Source organism: Pristis pectinata, chromosome 3 (genome assembly GCF_009764475.1).
Source record: "Pristis pectinata isolate sPriPec2 chromosome 3, sPriPec2.1.pri, whole genome shotgun sequence".
Lineage (NCBI taxonomy): Eukaryota > Metazoa > Chordata > Chondrichthyes > Rhinopristiformes > Pristidae > Pristis > Pristis pectinata.
Genome location: NC_067407.1, coordinates 68,651,107 through 68,678,639, shown reverse-complemented (window position 1 = coordinate 68,678,639; position 27,533 = coordinate 68,651,107). Strand labels below are relative to the sequence as shown.

Below are 27,533 nucleotides of genomic sequence, written 5' to 3'. Positions count from 1 at the left end.
CACATCATGTTCTATGTTGTGCTCCTGGGTCCCTGTTCCATAACACTCCCTAGTGCCCGACCATTCATAGAATAAGTCCTAAACTACTTTCAAAAATGCATCAGCTCACGCATATGTCTTGAAATCCTTTTGCCACTCCTCAGCCCATTTCCCTAACTGATCAAGATCCCCTTGTTATCTACAATAATCTTCTTCACTATCAACAACACCTCCTAATTTCATGTCATCAGCAAACATACTGATCAAGCCTTGGGCATTCTCATCCAAATCATTTATATAAATGTGGAATGGGCTGCCATCTGATGTGGTAAGAGTAAATTGGATAGATACATGGACGAGGGAGATCTGGAGGGGTATGGGCTGGGGGCAGGTAAATGGGACTAGCAGAATAATGTTTCAGCACAGACTAGAAGGGCCAAATGGCCTGTTTTCTGTGCTGTAGCTTTCTATGGTTCTATGGTTCTAAATAACGAATAACAAATGTCCCAACACCCACCCCTGTGACACCTAGTCACAACTAGTCACCAGTTGTTTTCCCTGGACTGGTGATGGCTGAGGGGAGACCTCAAAGTTTATAAGACTATGTGAGGTATAGATAGAGTAGACAGCCAGGATCTTTTTTTTCAGGGTCGAAATATCTAATACTGGAGGACTCATGCATTTAAGGTGAGAGGGGGAAAGTTCAAAGGAGATATGCGGGGCAAGTTTTTTTTAAACACAGAGAGTGGTGGGTGCCTGGAATGTGCTGCCTGGGGTGGTGGTGGAGGCAAATATAATAGAGGTGTTTAAGCTGCTCTTAGATAGGCACATGAATGTGCAGAGAATGGAGGGATATGGACCAGGTGTAGGCAGAAAGGATTAGGTGTCATTAGCTTAATTAGTTCGTACTGTTCTATGTTTACAACTTTAGGAAGAGCCAGTTGCTGGAACCAGCAAGAACAATTACACTTTATACATGCAGATGAGGATCTTGTCACAGAGACTAAGCTGTGTAGTTTATGGCCTGTCTCAACATCACTGCACAATTAACAGAGAGAGCGTGTAAAGTGTTACTCACTGTCCATCCCCCATTGTCAGTCACCATGTCACAGAAGACTTGCAGACTTTGCTGTGGCTTTCCATTGATGTAGATGGTATAGATGCCACTGATTGTGTCTCCGTTGAGTAGGTGCTGAGTACAGTCCCAGGGGTATGGATAGCGACGGCTTGCTACAATACAAAAGAAATGGTTCAGGTCAGCCAGGATGGCAGGCTGCAGTGAGCTCAGTAACTCCAGTGACGACTTTCACTTTGATTTACCAAACAACCCACCCCTCAATGCAAGCTCAGATCTGACTCCAAGGAGTAATGTACAAACAAATTGTTTACCTGTAAATGTGCATTCATTCCCACAGAAAATCCCTGATGTTCAATTGTGTTTATTTTTTCTACCCTATTCCTCTCAAGAATGAGATTCCTTTGATAGAACACAGAGCAGTACAGCACAGGAACAGGCCCTTCGGCCCACGTCTGTGCTGACCGTGATGCCAAATTAAAATAATCCCTTCTGTCTGCACATGACCATATCCCTCCATTCCCTGCAAGTTCATGTGTCTATCTGAAATGCCACTATTGTATCTGCCTCCACCACTACCCCAACAGCGTGTTCCAAGCACCCACCATTCTCTGTGTAAAAAACTTGCTCTGCACACCTCCTTTAAACTTTCTCCTCTCACGTTAAACCTGTGTCCTCCAGCATTTGACATTTCTACCCTGGGAAAAGCCTTTGACTATCTATCCTATCTATGCTTCTCATAATCTTACAAACTTCTGTCAGGTCTCTCCTCAGCCTCTGACACTCTAGAGAAAACAACCCAAGTTTGTCCAACTTTTCCTTATAGCTCATACCCTCAAATAGAGGCAATATCCTAGTGAACCTCTTTGCACACTGTCCAAAGTCTCCACATCCCACATCCTTACAGTAATGGGGCGATCAGAACTGCACAGAATAGTCTAAATGTGACCTGACTGAAGTTCTATACAGTTGTAACATGCCTTCTTATACTCTAGACCCCAACCAATGGAGGCATGGCATACACATTCTCTACCAACCTATCTACTTGCGTTGCCACTTGCAGGGAGCTATGGATTTGAACCCCGAGATCCCTCTGTATATTAGATACACAAAGACTGCAGATGCTGGAATCTGGAGCAACAAACAATCTGCTGGAAGAACTCAGTGGGTCAAGCAGAATCTGTGGGGGAAAGGAAATGATGACATTTTGGGTTGAAACCCTGCGTCAGGATTGAGAGTAGAGAGGGAGGATAGTCAGTATAGAGAGGAGAGGGGGAGTCATGAGAAAGAAGGCTGAGATGATTGGTGGACTGAGGAGGGGTGAGGGATGACAGGCAGATCAAGTCAGGTAGGGGAGGGGGAGGGGTGGAGTTGGGAGATAGAGGCAGATAGATGATAGAGGCAGATGGAGTGAGGTGAGGGGAGGGGAGGGTGAAGGTGGAGACAGCTGCTGGAGGGAGATAAGCAGGAACTGCTGGACTCTGATAAGTAACGGAGGTGAAAATGGGAACCATTAGGGGAGAGCAAAATGGCAGATGGAACCATAACCAGATTGGAGTGGGAGTGGGGGAGCAGAACCTGTGGGCAAACTGTGTGTATGGAACCGGGGGGGGGGGGGGGGGTGGTCCAAGATCGGTGATGGGGCATGGGTCGGGTTGGGGGAGATGCTGCAATTTATCTGTAACTGTAACACTTTATTCTGCACTCTGTTATTGTTTTTACCTTGTACAGCCTCGATGTACTATTGTAATGAATTGATCTGTATGAATATTATGCAAAACAAAGTTTTTCACTGTACCTTGGTACATGTGACAATAATAAACCAATTTACCAATTTAATTTACTTTGGTTAGGCCACATTTGGAGCACTGTGTGCAGTTCTAGTCACCCCATTACAGGAAGGATATGGAGGCTTTGGAGAGGGTGCAGAAGAGGTTCACCAGGATGTTGCCTGGATTGGAGAGTATCGGAGAGCTACAAGGAGAAGTTGGACAGACGTGTGTTGTTTTCTCTAGTACGTCAGAGGCTGAGGGGAGACCTGATGGAAATTTATAAGATTATGAGAGACATAGATAGGGTAGATAGACTCTTTTTCACAGGATAGAAATGTCAAATACTAGAGGGCATGTTTAAGTTGAGAGGGGGAAAGCTTAAAAGAGATTTATGAAGCAAGTTATTTTACACAGAGAGTCTGGATTGTGCTGCCAGGGGTGGTGGTGGAAGCAGATACGATGGTGGAGCTTACAAGGCACTTAGACAGACACATGAACAGGCACAGAATGAAGGCATATGGATCATGTATAGGTAAATGGGATCAGTTTAAATTGGTATCATGGTCGGCAGAGAGGGTAGTTGGAATCTGGAACGCACTGCCTGAGTGGGTGATAGAAGCACATTTCAGAAGTATCTGGATGTGTATTTTAATTCAAGGCTATGGACTAAGTGCTAATAAATGGTATAGGGTACTTAATGGTCGGCAGGACATGGTGAGCTGAAGGGCCTGTTCCTGTGCTGTACTGTTCTATGTTCCACACGTGTGGAGGGTCTCCTGCCTTTGAAAAGTGTTTTCACCATCTGAATGGCTGCAAAAGTAGGGTCACCATGTGGATCAACGAAAGCAACTCGAGCACACTGAGTAATCTCACTTTCACTCACAACAAAACATCTGCTTCAATCACTGCCGCAAAACATGCACTCCTTCTACAAAGAGGATGCATCAATGTGCCAAGGTCTCCTCAAGATCAAAGGCCTGTCCAGAAGAACAATGGCACCAAAGTGATGTTCAAGTCACACACAACCACCTCTGGAGGACCGGTAGGTTAAACTGCAAACATTTTAATGCAAGGAGCCTAGTGAACCTAATGCTCTGATCAGCACATGAAAATATATTACTGCAATTGCAGAAACATGGCTAAAAAAAGCAGAACTGGTAGCTCAATGTTCTAGGGTACAGAAGTTTCAGGCATGTTGGGGGTGGGATGTAAAAGAGGAGCGGGCATTGCAGTATTAGTTGGGGAGACCATCAGGACAATCCGCAGGGAGGATGTCTTGGAAGGCTCTTCCAATAAGGCTTTATGAATACAACATAGAAATAAGAAAGGGGCGATGATTTTGCTTGGGTTATACTACAGTCCCCTCAACAGTCAGCAGCAGATACAGGATCAGATATGTGGACAAATCACAGAAAGGTGAAAGAGGGTTATAGTAGTGGGGATCTTCCCCAATATTGACTGGAATTGCCTTTGAATAAGGGATGAGGAGGAATTTGTAACGTGCAGCCAGGAGATTTTCAGCCAATACACAGCTAGTCCTAAAAGAGAAGGGACTGCACTGGGCCTAATCATGGTAAGTGAAGCAGGTCAAGTGGTGAAAGTTTCAGTGGGGGAGCACTTTGGTAATAATGATCATAATTCTGTAAGTTTCAAGGTAGTTATGGAGAAGGATGAGGATGATCCAGAGTTAAGGTCCTATATTGAGGGAAGGTTGATTTCAATATACGATAGAGAGGACATAATGAAAATAGATTGGGAGCAAATGCTTGCAGATAAAACAACACCTGACATGGGTGTGTTTTACACAGGAGATACAGAGAGTTCAGGGCCAACACGTTCCAGTAAGTGTGAAAGGTTAGGATGGCAAGGTTAGGGGAAGCTGGATGCAAAGGGACATTGAACACACGAGAAAAAAGGAAACATATGACAGGTATAGGCATCTGAATAAGTAGGGAATGGGGGTACCGGGGCCATGGGGAATGGAGGGGGAGTGGGGAAACCAGGGCTGTGTGGAGTGGGAGAACCTGGGCCATGAGGAGCAGGTGGGGAGTGGGGGAACCAGGGTCCTGGGGAGTGGAGGGGGAGTGAGGGAACTGGGGTACTGATGGAGATCGGGGAAACTCGGTCCATGGGGAGTCGTTGAGGGGAATAGGTGGGGAGTGAGGGAACTGGGGCCGTGAGGAGTGCAGCAAACATCACCCTGTGAACCAGATGCCAGATTACTGGTTTTCCAAACAGAGAACTGTATCTGTTTAATTTTTCTGCCATTTCCTTTATTTTTCTGTCTGCAAGGATCCCACATTAACTTTATTTCATCCTTTTCTGTTTTCATATCTTCAGAATCTCTGAGTCTGTTGTTTTGTTTCCCCGCTGGTTTCTCTTGGTGTCTCTTGTGTGGGGCCCTACACAACTCCCACTGATGTCTTCCTCACATTTTTCAGCTCTGCCCAAACTGATTCTATTCCTTGATTTTCTGAGCTTTGGCTCCATATCCGAGTTATCAAGGATCCCTCAGCCTCTCCCATTTTGCCCATTTCTTCCAAAGATTAAATACAGGTTGTCCCTGGGTAATGAATGGGTTCTGTTTTTATAGACATCCATCAGTCGATTTTGTCGAAAAATACACAAGAATCACTCAATATGGCAACCATACCTCCATAGTGCTGTAATGAATGGAATCAAAAACACACGACTGATAAGAAAGAACAATTACTAAAAGTGGAGAAAGAGCCAGGTTTGTTATCCTTGCAGCCAGGTTTGCTAGGGTGGTTTGGGAGGGTTTAAACTAGTTTGCGAGGGGGATGAGAAACCAGAGGGGTAGGTCAGAGGAAGAAGGGGATGGGGAAAAGTCAGATCTAACAAGTAGAGAGGTTTTGAGGAAGGAGAAGCAGAGTACAGGGTATAAAAGTAGAAAGGTGGATGGGCTAAAGTGCATTTACTTAAATGCAAGAAGCATCAGGAATAAGGGTGATGAACTGAGAGCCTGGATAAGTACATGAGACTACGATGTTGTGGCTATCACAGAGACATGGCTGACACCAGGGCAGGAATGGATATTGAATATTCCTGGTTTTCAGTGTTTTAAAAGTGATGTGGGGGGGGTGGTGGTAGAAGAGGAAGAGGGGTGGCGATACTAGTCAGGGACAATATTACAGTTGCAGAAAGGGTGGATAATGTAGAAGGATCCTCGCTAGAGTCAATATGGGTGGAAGTTAGGAACAAGAAGGGAGCAGTTACTCTACTGGGAGTATTCTATAGGCCCCGCGGTAGCAGCAGGGATACCAAGGAGCCGATTGGGAGGCAGATTTTGGAAAGATGCAAAAATAACAGGGTTATTATCGTGGGAGACTTCAACTTCCCAAATATTGATAGGCACCTGCTTAGTGCCAAAGGTTTAGATGGGATGGAATTTGTTAAATGTGTCCAGGAGGGATTCCTGACACAGTATGTTGACAGGCCGACTAGAGGGAATGCCATATTAGATCTAGTTTTAGGTAATGAACCGGGTCAGGTGACAGATCTCTTGGTGGGTGAGCATTTGGGGGACAGTGACCACCGCTCCCTAACCTTTAGCATTGTCATGGACAGGGATAGGAGCAAAGAGGACGGGAAGATATTTAATTGGGGAAAGGTGAATTATGAGGCTATAAGGTGAGAACTTGAGAGTGTAAATTGGGATGACATTTTTGAAGGGAAATGTACTATGGAGATGTGGTGGATGTTCAGGGATCTCTTGCAGGATGTTAGGGATAAATTTGTCCCAGTGAGGCAGAGAAGGAATGGCAGGGTGAAGGAACCATGGGTGACAAGGGAGGTGGAACAACTAGTTAGGAAGAAGGTGGCAGCATACAAAAGGTGTAAGCAGCAAGAATCAGATAGGGCTCGTGAGGAATATAGAGTAGCAAGGAAGGAACTTAAGGAGGGGCTGAGGAGAGCAAGAAGGGGACATGAAAAGGCTTTGGCAAGTAGGGTTAAGGAAAATCCCAAGGTTTTTTTCTCGTACGTGAAGAGCAGAAGGATGGCTAGAGTAAAGGTTAAAGACAAAGGTGGGAAGATGTGCCTGGAAGCTGTGAAAGTGGGTGAGGTTCTCAAAGAATACTTCTCTTCAGTATTCACCAAGGAGAGGAGTCTTGATGATACTGAGGCAAGTGTTGGTAAGGGTAATGTTCTAGTGTATGTAGATATCAAGAGAGGGAATGTGTTGGAGAAAATATTAGACCAGATAAGTCCCCGGGGCCTGATGGAATATTCCCCAGGCTGCTTTGTGAGATGAGGGAGGAGATTTCTGAACCGTTGGCAAGGATCTTTGTGTCCTTGTTGTCCACAGGAATGGTACCGGAGGATTGGAGGATGGCGAATGTTGTCCCCTTATTCAAAAAAGGTAGTAGGGATAGTCCAGGGAATTACAGACCAGTGAGCCTTACATCTGTGGTGGGTAAACTGTTAGAAAGGATTCTAAGTTTTAAAATTTTTTTTTAAATTTAATTTTATTTACAGCGTAGTAACAGGCCCTTCCAGCCCAACGAGTCCGTGCCGCCCATTTTTAAACCCAAATTAACCTACCCGTATGTCTTTGGAATGTGGGAGGAGACCGGAGCACCCGGAAGAAACCCACGCAGACATGGGAGCACGTACAAACTCCTTCCAGAAGTGACGGGAATCGAACCCCGATCGCTGGCACTGTAATAGTGTCGCGCTAACCACTACACTACCGTGCCGCTCATAGGATCTATGAGCATTTAGAGAATCATGGACTGATTAGGGACAGCCAGCATGGCTTTGTGAAGGGAAGATCTTGCCTCACAAGCCTGATAGGTTTCTTTGAGGAGGTGACCAGGAAGATTGATGAGGGTAGTGCAGTAGATGTGGTCTATGTGGATTTTAGTAAGGTGTTTGACAAGGTTCCACATGGTAGGCTTCTTCAGAAGGTCAGAGGGCAAGGGATCCAGGGAGGCTTGGCCATGTGGATTCAGAATTGGCTTGCCTGTAGAAAGTAGAGGGTTGTGGTGGACGGAGTGCATTCGGATTGGAGGGCTGTGACTAGTGGTGTCCCACAAGGATCAGTTCAGGGACCTTTGCTTTTTGTGATATATATTAATGACAGATGAGGGGGTGGAAGGGTGGGTTAGCAAGTTTGCAGATGACACAAAGATCGCTGGTGTTGTGGATAGTGTGGAGGGCTGTCGAAGCTTACAGAGGGATATTGATAGGATGCAGAGCTGGGCTGACAAGTGGCAGATGGAGTTCAATCCAGAGAAGTGTGAGGTGGTACACTTTGGAAGGACAAACTCCAAGGTTAATGGCAGGATTCTGGGCAGTGTGGAGGAGCAGAGGGATCCGGGGGTTCATATCCACAGATCACTGAAAGTTGCCTCACAGGTGATGAGGGTAGTTAAGGCGGTTTATGGGATGTTAGCTTTCATAAGTTGTAGGATCAAGTTTAAGAGCCGCGAAGTATTGATGCAGCTTTACAAAACTCTGGTTAGACCACACTAGTCCAGTTCTGGTCGCCTCATTATAGGAAGGATGTGGAGGCATTGGAGAGGGTGCAGAGGAGATTTACCAGGATGCTGCCTGGATTAGAGGGTGTGGATTATGAGGAGAGACTAAAGGAGCTGGGGCTTTACTCATTGGAAAGGAGGAGGATTAGGGAAGACATGATAGAGGTATACAAAACATTAAGAGTATAGGAATAGGTAGAGTAGACAGCCAGCGCCTCTTCCCCAGGGCACCAATGCTCAATACAAGAGGGCATGGTTTTAAGGTAATGGGTGAGAAGTTCAAGGGAGATATCAGAGGGAGGTTTTTCACCCAGAGAGTGATTGGTGCATGGAATGTGCTGCCTGGTGTGGTGGTGGAGGCTGATATGTTGGTCAAGTCAAGAGACTGTTAGATAAGCATATGGAGGAATTTAAAATAGAGGGATATGTGGGAGGAAGTGGTTAAATAGTCTTAGGTGTGGTTTGAAGGTTGGCACAACAAGCTGTGCCAAAGGGCCTGCATTGTGCTGTATTGTTCTATGTACTATTACTTGTAGGAATGAACATAGGCATGTTTGTCAGTCTTTGGAATTTAATATTATTATAGGAGCTCACTCAGATGCAGGGGTGTCCGTAAGTTGAGTGTTCATAACCCGGTGACAGCCTGTATCCTGAAATATTTATTTTCCGACCACAGTCACTTGGTAACATCTCTGAAATTCTTTGACACAAGTTCAGATTTCAGTAGCCAAAGTATTTGGTGCCTCATTGTTGGGTAGAAACTGATGCTGTAGGATTCTCATACCTGTGGTGAACGTAATCTCTTCCGGTAAACTCCTTATGGTGTCACATGCAGATTGCAGCCTCAGTGTGTACTCAGTGGCTTCCGACAAACCCTCTAGTCGTATCCAAGTATCCTCTGCTTCCAAGATCAGCTCCTACAAGAGCGTGGTTGGAAAGCCGTAGTGATTCATCTGCTGTCACATCCATCCCCAAACTTCCTCAGCCCCACTGCACACATGGTTCAACTTCTTGAGTGCCTTCAAGTGAGAGCAATTTACAGAAAGCAGCACCATGAAAACCAAGCCATTCAGGAGTTGTGACAGGAAACACTTCTTTCCAAGTGGAGGAAGTGGCTATGCAGCACAAACACCTTCACCATTATATGAAATCACCATCATTGCACATACTGTTTCATACATGCCTTCATCTGGACTGAATGAAGGGCCCAGATGAAGAATCTTGACCCGAAATGTCAACTGTCCAACTCCCGCCACAAATGCTGCCTGGAATTGAAATTGGCTTAGTAATAGGAGACAGAGGGTGGTGGTGCTTTTGTAATTGGAAGCATGCGATCAACGATGTATCAGTCCTGGGACCCAATGCTTATTAATATACATTAACTATTTGAATATGAATGCAGGAGGTTTGATCAATCACCAATTTGCGAATGATTTGAAAATTGGTGGAGAGGCTGACAGTGTTGATAGTTTTAGGTAAAAGAACGATATTGTTGAGTTGGTAAGATGGGCAGTGCAATTTAATCCACATAGTCTGAGGTGATGGACTTTGGGAGGACTAATTGGGGAGGTTATATATAATGAATGGTTGGGCCCAAGGGGATACTGAGGAGCAGAGGGACCTTGGTGGACAAGTCCAAAGATCTCTGAAGGTGGCTGTGCTGGTAGGTAAGGTGGTGAAGAAGGCATATGGGACCCAAGAGACTCCAGATGCTGGAATCTGAAGCCATAAACAATCTGTTGAAAGAACTCACCAGGTCAGGCAGCATCTGTGGAGGGAAATGAACAGTCAACATTTCGGGTTGAGACCCTTCAACTTGACTGAAAGATAGAGGGGAGACGGCCAGTATAACGAGGTGAAGGGAAGGTGTGGGGCAAGAGCTGGCAGGTGATGGGCGGATCCGGGTGAGGAGGGGTGATGGGCGGATGGGGGGGGGAGGGTGGGAATAGCGACAGAGGCTGGGAGGTGGGAGGTGGAGGTGACAGAGGGCTGCAGATGGTGGAATCTGATAGGAGGGGAAGGTGGAGCATGGAATCATGGGAGGGAGGTAAGGAGGGCAGATGGGAAAAGTAGGGGGAAGGGACCCCAGTGGGAGGAGTGTGTGGGTGATGGGCAGATGGAGAGGGTGGGGGAGGGGAAAGAAGCAGGGTGATGGGGGCCGGGGTGGGTGCAGGAGGAACTGATTGGATCAGGAGGGGAGAGAAAAGAAACAGAGGGGGAGTAGTGACCTGAAGTTGGAGAATTCAATATTCATGCCATTGGGTTGTAGACTATCCAGGCAAAATATGAGGTGCTCTTCCTCTAGTTTCTATTTAGCCTCATCCTGGCAGTGGAGGAAACCAAGGACAGACATGTCGGTGTGGGAATGGGGCAGGAATTAAAATGGCTGGCACCCGCGAGCTCCAGAAGGGCACGAAAGGTGGAGCGAAAGTGCTTAGCAAAGCAGTCGCCCATTGTGTCCAGTCTCTCTGATGTTGAGAAGGCCACATTGGGAGCAAAGAATGTGATAAACAAGGCCAAAGGATTTGTGTGTGAATGACTGCCTCACCTGGAAAGATTGTTTAGGGCCCTGGATGGTGGTGAGGGAGGAGGTGTAGAGACAAGTGTTACACCTCCTACAGTTATAGGGGAGAGTGCCTGGGGAGGGAGTGGAACGGGTAGGGAGGGAATGAGAAGACCAGGGAGTCATGGACGGGGTGATCCCTGTGGAAAGCAGAAAGGGGTGGGGAGGGAAAGGTGTGGTTGGTGGTGGGATGCCATTGTAGCTGGCTGAAGTTGAGAAGATGATGTGCTGGATGCGTCGGCTAGTGGTAGGTGAGGACCAGGGGAACTCTATCATTTTTCCGTCTGGGGTGGGGGGGGGGGTGGATGGGATGATGGCAGAAGTCGGGGAAATAGAGTCATAGAGCAATACAGCACGGATACAGGCCCTTTGGCCCAATGAATCCATGCCACCATTGTACCCACCCATCTAGTCCCAATTTCCTGCGTTTGGCCCATATCCCTCCAAGCCCTGCCCCTGCATGTACCTATCTAAGTGCTTCTTAAATGATACTCTTGTACCTGCTTCAACCACTTCCTCTGGCAGCTCATTCCATATACTCACCACACTCACATGAAAAGTTACACCCTCAAGTCCCTTTTAAATCTTTCCCCCTCTCACCTTAAACCAATGTCCCCTAGTTTTGGACTTCCTTACCCTGGGGAAAAGACTGCTACCATCCACCTGATCTATGCCCCTCATGATTTTATAAACCTTAACAAGATCACCATCTTTCTTCTGTGCTCCACCTAGCCTGGCCAACCTCTCCCTCTAATTCAGGCCCTCTATTCCTGGCAACATCCTTGCAAATCTTTTTTGCACTCTTTCCAGTTTAACCACATCTTTCCTATAACAGGGTCACCCAAAACTGTACACAGTACTCCATGTTGTGGCCTCTCCAATGACTTGCACAACTGCAAACATAATGTCCCAACTCCTATACTCAGTGCCCTGACTGATGAAGGGCAGCGTGCTAAACAGCTTTTTCACCACCTGTCTACCTGTGACACTGCTTTCAATGAACTATGCACTTATACTCCTAGTTCCCTCTATTCCATTCCACTCCCAGAGGAAGTGGTTGAAGCATAGTATAAGTCCTACGCTGGTTTGACTTTCCAAAATGCATCACCTCACACTTATCTGCATTGAAATCCATTTGCCCCTCCTCGGCCCAATTCCCCAACTGATCAAGATCCCCCTGTAATCTATGATAACCTTCTTCACCAGCAACAATGAAGACATAAGAGATTCTGCAGATGCTGGAATCTGGAGCAACACACACAAAATGCTGGAGGAAATCAGCAGGTCAGGCAGCATCTGTGGAGGGAAATAAACAGTCGACATTTTGGGTCAAGCCCTTTCATCAGGACTAGAAAGGAAGAGGGGAGAAGCTGGAATAAGAAGGTTGGGAGAGGTGGAGGAGCACAAGCTGGCAGGTGATAGGTGGGAGGGGGAAGGTAGGTGGGTGGGGGAGGGTGTTGAAAGGGAAGGATGTGAGAAACTGGGGGGTGATAAGTAGAAGAAGCAAAGGGCTGAAGAAGAAGGAATCTGACAGGACAGGGCAGTAGACCATGGAATAAAGAGGAGGTGGGCAGCTTGTGAGAGCAGGGGAGGGGAAAGAAGGGGTGAAGGGGGCCACAGGAAAAGGGGAAACAAAGGGAGTGGGGATGGGAAGGGAGAGGGGAGGGGTTACCAGAAGTTAGAGAAATCGATGCTGGTACCATCAGGTTGGAGACCACCAAGACAGAATATGAGGTGTTGCTCCTCCAACCTGCATCTGGCCTCAATGTGGCAGTAGAGTAGGCCATGGATAGACATGTCAGTGTGGGAATGGGATGTGGAAATGAAGTGTGTGGCCACTGGGAGGTCCTGGCTGTTGCGGCGGACGGAGTGAAGGTGCTCGATGAAACAGTCACCTAATCTGCATCAGGTCTCACCGATGTAGAGGAGGCCGCACTGAGAGCACCAAATGCAATAAATGCTATCCTCAGATTCACATGAAGGACTGCCTCACCTGGAAGGATTATCTAGGACCTGAATGGTGGTGAGGGAGGAGGTATAAGGACAGGTGTAACAACTTGCACAGTTGCAGGGATAAGTGCCGGGAAGGTGATCAGCAGGGAGGGATGAGTGGACAAGGGAGTTGTGAAGAGAGTGATCCCTGTGGGAAGCAGAGGGGGAGGAAGAAGGGAAGATGTGCCTGGTGGTGGGATCCTTTTGGAGATGGCAGAAGTTGTAGAGAATGATGTGCTGAATGTGGAGGCTCATGGGGTGGTAGCTGAGGACAAGGGGAACCCCATCCCTGTTATGTTGAGGAGGATGGGGTGAGGGCGGACATATGGGAAATGGATGAGATGCATTGATGGTGGTGGAAGGGAAACCCTGTTTACTGAAAAAAGAGGACATCTCAGATGTCCTGGAATGGAAAAGCCTCATCGTGAGAATTGATAAGGCAGAGATGGAGGAACTGAGGGTAGGGGATAACATCCTTACAAGTGACAGGGTGGGAAGAGATGTAGTCAAGGTAATTGTGGGAGTCAGTGGGTTTGTAAAATTATCGACAACACCTCCTAATTTCATGTCATCAGCAAACTTACTGATCAAGTCCTGTGCATTTGCATCTAAATCATTTATATAAATAACAAATAACAAGGGTCCCAACACTAACCCCTGTGACACGTCAATACTCACTGGCCTCCATTCCGAGAAACAGACTTCAACACTTCCCTCTGCTTCCGACCTCTGAACAAATTTTGAATCCACCTAACTAGCTCTCCTTGGATTCCTTGGGACCTAACCTTCCAGACCCACCTACTATGTGGGACCTTGTTGAAGGTCTTGCCTAAGTTCAAGCAGACGACATCCATTGTCCTACCCTCACCTACCTTTTTTGGTTACCTCTTCAAAAAACTCTAAAGGGTGTGTCAAGCACAACTTTACACACACAGAGCCATGCTGACTCCTCCTTATCAGACTCTGTCTATCCAAAAGCTGGTATATCCTGTCCGTCAGAATTGCCTCCAGTAACTTTCCCACTACTGACATCAGGCCAACCGGCCTGTAGTTTCCTGGCTTGTTCCTGCTACCTTTCTTAAACAACGGAACAACATTAGCCACCTTCCAGTTTTCAGGAACTTCAGCAGTGGCTAAAGATGAAGCAAAAATCTCTGCAAGGTCCTCCACCATTTCTCCTCCAGCCTTCCACAAATTCCTAGGATGTACTCAGTCAGGCCCTGGGGATTTATCCATCGTAATGTGCTATAAGGCTGCAAATACCTCCTCCCTAGTAATGTGGGGAGATGTGAGGGCTCCATCAATAATAGAGGGAAAAACCCTGTTTTCTGAAGAAGGAGGACATCTCAGATGTTCAACACACACAAAATGCTGGAGGAACTCAGCAGGTCAGGCAACATCTATGGAGGGAAATAAACAGTTGACGTTTTGGGTTGAGACCCTTCATCAGGACTTTAAAGGAAAAGGACAGAAGCCAGAATAAGGAGGTCGGGGAAGGGGGAGGAGCACAAGCTGGCAGGTGATAGATGAGTCCAGGTGAGAGGGGGAAGGTAGGTGGGGGGGAGGGGCGTATGAAAGAGAATGATGCAAGAAGCTGAGAGGTGATAAGTGGAAGAGGCAAAGAGCTGAAGGAGAAGGAATCTGGTAGGAGTGGACAGTAGACAATGGAATAAGGGAAGGAGTTGGGGAATAGGAAGGAGGTAGTGGCCAGGTCATGAGGGCGGGGGAGGGGAAAGAGATGGGATGAGAGGGTCACAGGAATGAGGGTAAACAAAAGGGACGCAGGGTGGAATAAAGGAGGGGGGGAGAAAGGGCAAGGGTTACTGGAAGTTAGAGAAATCGATGTTGATGCCATCAGGTTGGAGATTACCAAGGCAGAATATGAGGTGCTGTTCCTCCAACCTGCTTCTGGCCTCATCTCGAGAACAGATGTGGTGGTGATGGAGAAATTGAGAGAAAGGAATGGCATCCTTACAAGTGATAGGGTGGGAGGAGATGTGGTGGAGGTAACTACGGGAGTCAGTGGGTTTGAAGCAGATGTTGGGAGATAATTTGCTACCTGAGATGGAAACAGAGAGATCAAGAGAGGGGAGAGTGGTGTTGGAGATGGACGAGGTGGAACACTGGTTTAATCTGCTGGAGTCAGGATTATTTGAGAGGGGAGGGCATGGAACTGTTTTCAAACATTGGTTAGGCCACAGCTGGAGAACGGTGTGCAGTTCTGGTCACCACAATGTGGGATGTGACTGCACTGGAGATGGTGCAGAGGAGATTCACCAGGATGTTGTCTGCGATGGAGTGTGTCAGTTATGAGGAGAGACTGGAGAGATTGGAGTCCCACAACATCAATTTCTTCCCTGGAACCCAGTCTGGGAGGTCAGCGTGGGGTCACCTTGTGTCTGGGAGGTCAGCGCGGCGTCAACCCGCATCTGGGAGGTCAGCGTGGGGTCACCCCACGTCTGGGAGATCAGTGCAGGTTTGTAGAGCGATCTACGTGTGTCCTGGTGTGAGTATAGGGGTCGGATTCTGCTAAATGTGGGAAGTGATTCTACCCAGATGGTTGAATATTGTGGGAATGTTCCTGCTCCTTCTATCAAATTCCCAGATTTTCTCCATATACCCAGTGCCTGCTGTGGTCTCCTGCTCTGTGAAACTTTGGCAGTGCCTTTCTGCCAGTATCAAGCTCCTTCTGAATCACCTCACACCAAGGTGTAGAAGCTCACTGGTGGGGATATGTGTTGATGGAGGTTATAAAACTGTTGCCCTGTTGTTGAACTGTTTCCAAGCGTGTGATGTGGAGCACTCGCTGCCCAGGCCTACCTTCTGTTGCCCACTGCCGTCCTCGTACACCAGGACATACTTCTCAATCTCAGCCTGAGGGGCCTGCCAGGAAATCCGCGCACTCCTCTGGCTCACATCACTGGCGGTCAGGTTCTTCGGAGAGTCCAGAGCTACGACAAGAGAACAGTCCAAGTCAGCAATCATCTCCTTGGATCAGCTAACAGGGAAGGGTAGCCAAGCCTCTCACTGGACAGGTGCTGACTGTCTCACTGGCTTCCACAGTGGTTATCCAACCCCACTGTTGTCATGACGTGTCACCCAGGCACCTCGTCACTGGTGTTCTGCTGCTGACTGAGTTCACCCTATACTAGCCCCTCTCTGTATTCAGCTGCACTTCTTCCAGTCTGAATTAAACCCCTGAATTACCCACCTTAGTATCTCAGGTCACTGAATTGATGCTGTGTTGTTAGTCAGGTGAAGCAGTCCCTTGTACCTGTTGCTAGTTAGAGTTACAGTGGCATGCAAAAGTTTGGCGACCCCTGGTCAAAATTTGTGTTACTTTGAATAGTTAAGTGAGTAGAAGATGAACTGATCTCCAAAAGTCATAAAGTTAAAGATGAAACATTCTTTTCACGGTAGCGTAGCGGTTAGCGCGACACTGTTACAGCACCAGCGATCGGGGTTTGATTCCCGTTGCTGTCTGTAAGGAGTTTGTACGTTCTCCCGTGTCTGTGTGGGTTTCCTCCAGGTGCTCCGGTTTCCTCCCACATTGCAAAATCGTACGGGTAGGTTAATTTGGGTTTAAAAAGGGCGGCGCGGACTCGTTGGGCCGGAAAGGCCTGTTACCACGCTGTAAATAAAATTTTAAAAAAATTAATTTTAAGCAAGATTAGTGTATTATTTTTGTTTTGTACAATTTTACAGTGTAAAAAGGAAAGGAGCATCAGGCAAAGATTTGGGCACCCCAAGAGATTTGAGCTCTCAGATAACTTTCACCAAGGTCTCAGACCTTCATTAGCCTGTTAGGGCTATGGCTTGTTCACAGTCATCGTTAGGAAAGGCCAGGTGATGCAAATTTCAAAGCTTTATAAATACCCTGACTCCTCAAACCTTGTCTCAACAATCAGCAACCATGGGCTCCTCTAAGCAGCCGCCTAGCACTCTGAAAATTAAAATACATGATGCCCACAAAGCAGGAGAAGGCTATAAGAAGATAGCAAAGCGTTTTCAGGTAGCTGTTTCCTCAGTTCGTAATGTAATTAAGAAATGGCAGTTAACAGGAACGGTGGAGGTCAAGTTGAAGTCTGGAAGACCAAGAAAACTTTCTGAGAGAACTGCTCGTAGGATTGCTAGAAAGGCAAATCAAAACCCCTGTTTGACTGCAAAAGACCTTCAGGAAGATTTAACAGACTCTGGAGTGGTGATGCACTGTTCTACTCTGCAGCGACACCTGCACAAATATGACCTTCATGGAAGAGTCATCAGAAGAAAACCTTTCTTGCATCCTCACCACAAAATTCAGTGTCAGAAGTTTGCAAAGGAACATCTAAACAAGTCTGATGCATTTTGGGAACAAGTCCTGTGGACTGATGAAATTAAAATAGAACTTTCTGGCCGCAATGAGCAAAGGTATGTTTGGAGAAAAAAGGGTGCAGAATTTCATGAAAAGAACACCTCTCCAACTGTTAAGCACAGGGGTGGATCAATCATGCTTTGGGCTTGTGTTGCAGCCAGTGGCACGGGGAACATTTCACTGGTAGAGGGAAGAATGAATTCAATTAAATACCAGCAAATTCTGGGAGCAAACATCACACCATCTGTAAAGAAGCTGAAGATGAAAAGAGGATGGCTTCTACAACAGGATAACGATACTAAACACAGCTCAAAATCCACAATGGACTACCTCAAGAGGCACAAGCTGAAGGTTTTGCCATGGCCCTCACAGTCCCCCGACCTAAACATCATTGAAAATCTGTGGATAGACCTCAAAAGAGCAGTGCATGCAAGACAGCCCAAGAATCTCACAGAACTCGAAGCCTTTTGCAAGGAAGAATGGGCAAAAATCCCCCAAACAAGAATTGAAAGACTATTAGCTGGCTACAGGAAGCATTTACAAGCTGTGATACTTGTCAAAGGGGGTGTTACTAAGTACTGACCATGCAGGGTGCCCAAACTTTTGCTTTGGGCCCTTTTCCTTTTTTGTTATTTCAAAACTGTAAAAGATGGAAATAAAAAAGTAATCTTGCTTAAAATATTAAAGAAATGTGTCATCTTTAACTTTATGCCTTTTGGAAACCATGTCATCTTTTACTTGCTTAGCTATTCAGTAACAGAAATTTTGACCAGGCATGCCCAAACTTTTGCATACCACTGACCTTCCTCTCACCAGAGGAACCTCACACAGATTGGGTGTGCACTTTACAGATCACGCTGGTTCAAGTCCACAAGCGTGACACTAAGTTTCTAGATATCTATCACTTCAATTCTACATCTCACTCCCACCTCCGACACTGTCTCAACAAAGCCCAAGGTTGAACCAGCATCTGATCTCCTAAATGGCCAGTTCTGATGGCAGGGTTATTAGCCCAGCTTTCCTCTCTCCACAATGTAACACCCATTCCCGACATTTTCTGTTTTTATCTCAGACTTCCAACATCTGCAGGTTTTTGACGTTCATCAGCTCTCCTGATATTAATTGAACACACACGTGTCACACAGTCCGCTCTGGCATCAACCCCACTCTCTGAATTTCCAGTGGCAGTAAATCCTTTGGAGTTTGATGAGTTACTTACCTTCCTCATCAGCACTTAGCCCCTTTGTCTCAGAAATCTACACTATAGGTGAATTGGTAATTGGTTTATTATTGTCACATGTACCAAGGTACAGTGAAAAACTTAGTTTTGCATGCCATCCATACAGATCATTTCATTACAACAGTGCATTGAGGGAAAAGCAATAACAGAATGAAGAATTAAGTGATACAGTTACAGAGAAAGTGCAGTGCAGGCAATCAGTAAGGTGCAAGGCCATAATGAGGTAGATTGTGAAGTCAAGGGGTCTTATCGTACTAGGGCACCATTCAATAGCTTATAACAACAGGATAGAAGCTGTCCTTGATCCTGGTGTTAGATGCTTTCAGGTTTTTGTATCTTCTGCCCAATGGGAGGGGGGAGAAGAGAGAATGTCCGGGGTGGGAGTGGTCTTTGATTATATTGGCTGCTTTACTGAAGCAGTGAGTGCACAGAATCATAGAGTAACACAGGCCTTTCAGCCCAATTCATCCATGCCGACTGTGGTGCTAGTCCCAATTGCCTGCTTTTGGCCCATATCCCTCTAAACATTTCCTATCCGTGTATGTATCCAAATGTATTTTAAGTGTTGTTAATGTACCTGCCTCAACCACTTCCTGTGGCAGCTTGTTCCAAATACCCTCTGCATCGCTGAGCATTACCCATCTTCCTCACACGTTCTCTAGGCTGTGCTGTTATCCTGACAGCTTCCTTAACAGTCCACTGTTCGGGACTCATAACCCCCAGTGCCTGTATCAATGAAAGTCACCTCCCTCATGTTCCCGACTACTGAATGTTTCCCCACTGATGAGTCTCACAATATCACTCACAGCACACTGATCCTTTGGTTGTATTGTAACTAAACTAGCTCCCTCAAATTGGGGAACCACTAATCCATCACACTGTGTGTCTCCATATAACTGTCTCTTTGCTGCTTTTTGAAATGGCTTGCTCTATGCTCCCATTCCCCCTCCCCACCCCCAGTGCAAGTTAATTGACAAAAGCAGCTTGCTCACACAGTCGCTGGGTTACTGCTCACACACAACCACCTCTATAGTGCATCTCAGAGTACTACTGTAAATGGTAATCAGATTCCCACGCATGCTCAACTTATCCTCCTCAACCCACTGAACTGCTGCCTGAAGTTCTTGCATAAATCCAGTTCTCAAGGGCTATGATTTAGAAATTCTGTTCCCCTGCACCAGAGACTGACTGCATGTCCAGTGATCCTTACAGAGTCACTGAGAACCCCAACAGCTGATGGCCTGCATTACTATAACATACCAGAACTGATGCTATCACAGCTGGCACATATTTATTTGTTTTACCCTTCTCTGTGTTATTATCGCCACCTGTTATATAGGGTCATAGAGTCATACAGCATGGAAACAGGCCCTTCATCCCAACCAGTCCATGCCAACCAAGATGCCCGCTTAAGCTAGTCCCATTTGCTTGCATTAGGCCCATATCCTTCTCAACCTTTCCTATCCATGTACCTATCCAAGTACACTTTAAATGTTGTTAATGTACCTGCCTCAATCACTTCCTCTGGCATTGATCTCTGTCATGCATGGTGTTCTGCAACCTTTGTTATTGCCAGTTCCTTCAGGCTCCTGCATATTCCCTTACCCTCTTCTCAGAGCTGTGCACACCTCACCAAAGCTCTATTTATTTGCCAATATCTAGCTCCTGGTCTATCAAAGCTCTTGGTTATCAAAGCAGTCCTGGCTCTTATTGGGAGAGAAAACAAGAGCCTCTTCACAGGGGCTATTCATAGTGGCCCAGGGCAGTGCAGTCGCTGTGATTGGAGTGACCGGTGAGAGTGGGTCAATGAGAGCTTTGAAGCTGCTTGTCTTCACTGGTCGAGGCAATGAGTATAAGAACCAGGAAGTCGTTTTGCAGCTATATGAAACTTTGGTTAGGCAACACTTGGAGCATTGTGTGCAATTCTGATCACCCCATTACAGGAAGGATGTGGAAGCTTGGGAGAGGGCGCAGAAGAGATATACCAGGTTACTGTCTGGATTAGACGGCACGTGCTATGAAGAGAGGTTGTTCAAACTTGGGTTGTTTTCTCTGGAGCAGTGGAGGCTGAGGGGAGACCTGATCGAAGTTTACAATATTAAGAGAATCATAGAGAGGGTAGACTGTCAGAATCTTTTTCTCAAGGCAGAAATCTCAAATACCAGCATTTAAAGTGAGAGGGGAAGGTTTAAAGGAGTGGGGCAGTTTTTGTTTGCACAGAGTGGTGGGTGCCTGGAACAGGCTGCCAACAGTGGTGGTGGAAGCAAATATGATAATGGCATTGAACAGGCTTTCTGATAGACACATGGATTAGCAGGAAACTGGAGGGATATGGACCATGCGCAGGCAGAAGAGATTTAGTTTAATTTGGCATCATGTTCGGTACAGACATCATGGCCTGTTCCTGTGCTGTACTGTTCCATGTTCTAATTGTGTTCTTTCTTGTAAAACTTTTGTATAATTTATGCTTTCCTTGTGAATGTTGTGTATCTGATGGTACGTGTCTGTGATGCTGCTGCAAGCAAGTTTTTCATTGCACCTGTGCAAAGGTGAAGTTGTGCATATGACAAACTCAAATTTGACTATGTCCTATGTTCTGTAAGTGGTAGTTTGCAAATGACAGTTGCATTTGTGCATACTCAAAGAGAAAGTAGCATGGCATCGTCGACCCGTTCAATGAAGCTACCTTCAACATCTGTAAAGGAAAGGTCCTCTGCCAACCTGCCCCAGATGCCCTCTGACAATAAAGGCTCATGACAAGATCTTGCAAAATATGTATGACATCAAACATCGGGAGAGCCATCCCTCAGCAAAGGCTGATATTAAATTCACGCTGGCTCAAGGCACCAACAAAAAGTTGGAAGAAAGCCCCAAATTTATAAAGTTAGGAGATGTAGCCACTGGAACCTCAACAAGGTTTTTCTACAGTTGCAGCAGCCAGAGCAGCAGAGGGGAGGAGCCAGCAGCTTTTAAAAAGTTGTTACTGATTGGCCAAGTTGCTACACATTTTTGCCAATAAAAAGAAGGTAGGATCAAGTGGAGAGGCCATTTTGGAGTGGCCATTGTGAGAGTTGGCCAGTGTAGGAGTGGGCAGCTGAGGCTTTAGTGAGGAGCAGGTTAGAATTAGGTAAGGTTTTTATTTTCCTGCTATATCTGTGACCCTTGACAGTGCAGACAAAATGGCAGCCAGGGCAGTGGAATGCTCCTCCTGCAAGATGTGGGACCTCATGGTCTCCCTAATGACAAATCCTGTGGGAAGTGCAGCTCCTGACAGACTGGATCAAGGAACTGGAACTGGAGTTGGATGTACTCAGGATCATCTGGGAATCTGAGAACCTCATAGATGAGAGTTCTAGTGAGGTGGTCACACCTGAGGTGCAGGCTACTGATAGATGTGTGACAACCAGGAGAAGTAAGGGGAGTAGGCAGACAGAGCAGGGTTCCCCTGAGGCCATTCCCTTCACTAACAGGTGGACCCTTTTGGATGCTGGGGGGGTGGGGGTGGAAATGACCTTTCAGAGGCCAACACCAGTAACTGGGTCAGTGGCATCGTGCCTGGCTCTGAGGCAAAGGGACTCCAGGATGGTATGTTGCCTCCCTGGTGCCAGGGTCAAGGATGTCTTGCAGTGGGTACAGGACACTCTGAGAGGGCAGGGTGAGCAGCCAGAGGTTGTGGTACTGTACATATAGGTACCAATGACATGGTCAGGAGCAGGGATGAGGTCCTGCAAAATGATTTTAGGGAGCTAGGTGGAAAGTTAAAAAGGACTAGTGAGGTGAGAAGTTGATACACAGTGCAGTTCAATATGTGGCTAAAGAGCTGGAGCAGGAGGGAGGGCTTCAGATTTATGGATCATTGGGCTCTCTTCCAGGGCAGGTGGAACCTGTACAGACCAGATTGTTTGCATCTGAACTGGAGGGGAACCAATATAGTCACTGGGAGGTTTGCTGGTGCTATTAGAGAGGGTTTAAACTATAGTGACAGGGGGATGGGAGCCACAGCAGCAGGGGAACAGGTGGTAGCAAGAAAGATGATATGACAAGTAAGACTGAAAGGAAAGACAGCAAGGGACAGGCTATAGACTGGTGAGTCTCACATCAGTGGTTGGGAAGTTACTGGAGATGATATTTAGGGATAGGATTTGTGAGCATTTGGAAAACCATGTCCTAATTAGGGACAGTCAGCATAGCTTTGTGCAGGGCAAGTCATGCCTTATGAACTTGATAGTTTTTTGATGAGAGTGATTGATGAAGGTAGAGCTGTGGATGTTGTCTACATGGCATTTGACAGGGTCCCTCATGGGATACTCATCCAGAAGATTAAAGATGCATGGGATCCAAGGTGAATTGGACATTTGGATTCAGAACTGGCTTGCCCATAGGAGATAGAGGGTAGTGATCGATGGGACTTATTCTACCTGGAGGTCTGTGACTAGTGGCATCCCTAAGGGATCCATATTGAGACTTCTGCTGTTTGTGATGTATGTAAATGACCTGGATGAGAATGTACATGGATGAGTTAGTGGGGCATTTCAGGTGAGAGGGGAAAAGTTCAAAGGAGATGTGCAGGACAAGTTTTTTTTAGTGGTGGGTGCCTGGACTGCACCGCCTGGGGTGGTGGTGGAGGTAGATACAATAGGGGCATTGAAGAAGCTCTTAGATAGGCACATGAATGTGAGAGAAATGGTAGGATATGGACATTGTGTAGGCAGAAGGGACTAGTTTAGTTGGGCATTTTATTACTAACGTAATTGGTTCGGCACAACATTGTAGGCTGAAGGGCCTGTTCCTGTGCTGTACTGTTCTATGTAGTAAACATGGTAGGACTGATGGGCTGAAATGTGTTTAATCTGATGCTTGGAGTACTATGGGTAAGGAGGATGAACTTAGAGTATGGATCAGTACATGGAATTATGATGTTGCCATTACAGACACCTGGATGCGTGAGGGCCAGGACTGGCAGCTCAACGTTCCTGGGTTCTGTTGCTGTAGATGTGATACAGGGGGACATAAAAGGGGTTGCACTGCTGATAAGGGAGAATGTCACAGCAGTACTCAGAGGACAACACACAATATGTTGGAGGAACTCAGCAGCTCCTATGGAGGGGAATAAACAGTCGACTTTTCAGGTTGAGACCCTTCCTCAGGACTGGAAAGGAAGAGGGCAGAAGCCAGAATAAGGTCAGGGGAGGGTGAGGAGCATAAGCTGGCAGGTGATAGGTGAGTCCAAGGGAGAAGGGGGAGGTAGGTGAGTGGGGGAGGGGGAATGTAAGAAGCTGAGAGGTAATAGGTAGAAGAGGCGAAGGGCTGAAGAAGGAATCTAGTAGGAGAGGGCAGTGGACCATGGAATAAAAGGAAGAAGGTGGGGAATAGATGGGCAGATCATGAGGGCAGGGGAGGGGAAAGTGAAGGGGTGAGGGGCCCACAGGAATGAGGGAAAAACAAAGGGGAGGGGAAAGAGGGGAGGGTTACCGGAAGTTAGAGAAATTGACGTTGAGGTTGTCAAATTGGAGACTACCAAGGCTGAATACAAGGTGTTGCTCCTCCAACCTGTGGTAGTAGAGGCGGCTCTGGACAGACATGTCAGTATGGGAGTGGGACGTGGAATTGAAGTGGCTGGCTACCAGGAGATCCTGGCTTTTCTATTCAGCTCTTCTACCTATCGCCTCTCAGCTTCTTGCATCACTCCCTATCTTCCCCCCCCCCCCTCACCTGGACTTGCCTATCACCTGCCAGTCTGTATTCCTCCCCCCTCCCCAACCTTCTTATTCTGGCTTCTGCCCTCTTCCTTCACAGTCCTGATGAAGAGTCTCGAACTGAAACATCGATGGTTTATTTCCCTCCATAGATGGTGAGTTTGACTTGCAGAGTCGGGAGTTGGAGTGAGATTTGGAGTGGGAAGCTTGAAAACAGGTGAGTCTCTGTGCCTGAGCTGGTGAGTTTCACCTTGCAAGAGTCTAAACGAGGCACATTTGCAAATAGTTACCTGCAGATAGGCTTATCAACAACAGCAAATAAAGGTAAGGCAAGTATAAGTGGAGCAGAGATTTTGGGAGCAGCTAGTGTTGGAGTGGGGAGCTGAGGCTTTGGTTCAAGATTCTTCAGTGAGAAGAGGCAAAGGTAAGTCTCTGGTAAGTTTCTTTCTTTGATTTGGTGTTCCCTGTAGTGCAGAGTAGTGAGAATGTCTCCAAGGTCAGTGGTGTGTACAGCTTGTGAGATGTGGGAGTTCTGAAGAGACATTCAGTCTCCCTGATAACTACATTTGCAATGAGGTGCATCCAGCTGCAGCTCCTTACAGACTGTGTAAGGAAACTGGAGCTGCAGCTTGATGAACTTTGGCTCCTATGGGATACTGAGGAGTACATAGACAAGAGCTACAGGGAGGCAGTCACTCTGAGGCTGCAGGAGGCAGGTAGCTGGGTGACTGTCAGGAGGAGGATGGAGAATAGGCAGATAGTGCAGAGTACCTGTGGCTGTTCCCCTTAATAACAGGTATACTACTTTTGATACATTGGGGGGGGGGGGGGGCAGCAGGGGCAGCCTACCAAAGAAACGCTGCAGTGACCAAGTCTCTGGCACTGAGCCTGGTTGTGTGGTGCAGAAGGGAAGCGGGGAGAAGAGAAGAGCGGTAGGGGATTCCATAATAAGGGGTGCAGACAGGAGATTCTGTGGATGTGAAAGAAACTCCCGGATGGTATGTTGCCTCCCTGGTGCCAGGGTCAGAGATGTCTTGGATTGGGTCCATGGCATTCTGAAGGGGGAGGGTGAACAGCCAGAGGTGGTGGTACATATTGGTACCAATGACGTGGGTAGGAAAAGAGATGAGGTCCTGAAGAGGGAATATAGGGAGTTAGGTAGGAAGCTGAAGAACAGGACCTCGAGGGTAGTAATCTCTGGATTGCTGCCTGTGCCACATGCCAGTGAGGGTGAGAATTGACAGATGAATGCTTGGCTGAGAAATTGGTGCAGGGGGCAGGGTTTCAGATTTGTTGATCATTGGAATCTCTTCTGGGGAAGGTAATGACATGTATAAAAGGGATGGGTTACACCTGAACTGGAGGGGGAACAATATTCTTGCAGGCAGGTTAGCAAGCACTGTTGGGGAGGGTTTAAACTAGTTTCGCAGGGGGATGGGAACCAGATTGATAGGTCAGACCGTGGTTCACTTACTGTACAAGTAGATGCAGAGTGCAGAATGACTGAGGAAGGATAGGCATTTGAAGGGGCAAAATTGCAGTCAGTTGGATGGGCTGAAGTGTGTCTAATTTAATGTGAGAAGTATCAGGAACAAGGCTGATGAACTTAGACAGTGGGTAAGTACATGGAACTACGACGTGGTGGCCATTACAGAGACTTGGCTGTCGCAAGGGCAGGAATGGCTGCTGGACATTGAGGTTTGTTTCTAAAGATACAGGGGTGGAGGTAAGGGGGAGTGGCTTTGCTGATCAGGGACAGTGTCACAGCTGTAGAAAGGGAGGATGTCCTGGAGGAATTGTCCACTGAGTCAGTGTGTGTGGAAGTCAGAAACAGAAAGGGAGCGATCACTATTGGGAGTATTCTACTGACCCCCCATTAGCAGCAGAGATGCTGAGGAGCAGATTGGCAGGCAGATTTTGGAGAGGTGCAAAAATAACAGGGTTGTTGTCATGGGTGATTTCAATTTCCCTAATATTGATTGGCACCTCCTTAGTGTAAAGGGGATAGATAGGACAGAGTTTGTTTGGTGTGTACAGGAAGGATTCCTGACACAGCATGTGGACAGGCTGACTAGAGGAGAAGCCATACTGGACCTGGGTCTAGGCAATGAGCCTGATCAGGTTTTAGATCTCTCATTGGGAGAGCATTTGGGAGATAGTGACCATAACTCCTTGACCTTTACCATAGTCTTGGAGAGGGATAGGAGCAGATGATATGGGAAAGTATTTAAGTGGGGGAGGGGGCATTATGATGCTATTAGGCAGGAACTTGGGAGCGTAACTTGGGAACAGATGTTCTTGGGGAAGTGCACAGTGGAAATGTGGAGTTTCTTTAAGGAATACTTACATGGGACTCTGGATAAATTTGTCCCATTGAGGCAGGGTAAGGATGGTAGAGTGAAGGAACTGTGGTTGACACGGGATGTAGAATATCTTGTCAAGAGGAAGAAAGAAGCTTACCTAAGGTTTAGAAAGCATGGATCAGACGGGTCTGGAGCCAGGAGGGAGCTTCAGAATGGACTTAAGAGAACTAGAAGGGGGCATGAGAAGTCCTTGTCGAGTAGGATCAAGGAAAACCCCACAGAGTTCTAAAAGTATGTGAAGAATAAGAGGATGACTAGAATGAGGGTAGGACCAATCAGGGATAAAAGGGGAAACGTGCCTGGAGTTGAAAGAGGTAGGGGAGGTCCTTAATGAATACTTTGCTTCGGTATTCACCAGCGAGAGAGACCTTGATGTTTGAGACAGACATATGCTAGGGCATGTCGATGTAAGGAAAGAGGATGTGCTGGAATCATTGAAAAACATTAGGATAGTTAAGTCACTGGGGCCAGATGGGATATATCCAAAGTTATTATGGGAAGCTAGGGAAGAGTTTGCTGTGCCTTTGGCACCAATCTTTGCATCCTCACTGGCCACAGGAGTAGTGCCAGATGCTTGGAGGGTGGCAAATCTTATTCCTTTAAATCTTGCTCCTTGGAATTGCAGACCATGGAGTCTTACTTCAGTGGTGGGCAAATTACTGGAGAAGATTCTTAGATGGGATTTATGGGCATTTAGAGAAGCATAGGCTGATTAGAGACTGTCGGCATAGGTTTGAGAGGGGCAGGTTGTGCCTCAAGCCTGACTGAATTCTTTGAGGATGTGACAAAGCACATTGAAGAAGGTAGAGCAGTGGATGTAGTTTACATGGATTTTAGTAAGGTGTTTGGCAAGGTTCCTCATGAAGGTGGATTCAGAAAGTCAGGAGGCATGGGATCCAGAGAAACTTGGCAGTGTGGATTCAGAATTAGATCACCCATAGAAGACAGGGTGGTGGTACATGGAACTTATTCTGCCTGGCGGCTGGTGACCAGTGGTG

General features: G+C 46.9%; 1 protein-coding gene across 1 annotated transcript in view; it reads right to left on the bottom strand.

Moving 5' to 3' along the window:
- tnr (tenascin R (restrictin, janusin)) overlaps positions 1–27,533 on the bottom strand; it is a 132,077-nt gene that overhangs the window by 26,906 nt on the left and 77,638 nt on the right. Inside the window, 3 exon segments of the mRNA XM_052011204.1 lie at positions 1,058–1,209; positions 9,112–9,244; positions 15,703–15,833. Coding sequence (XP_051867164.1) covers positions 1,058–1,209; positions 9,112–9,244; positions 15,703–15,833 — 416 coding nt within the window.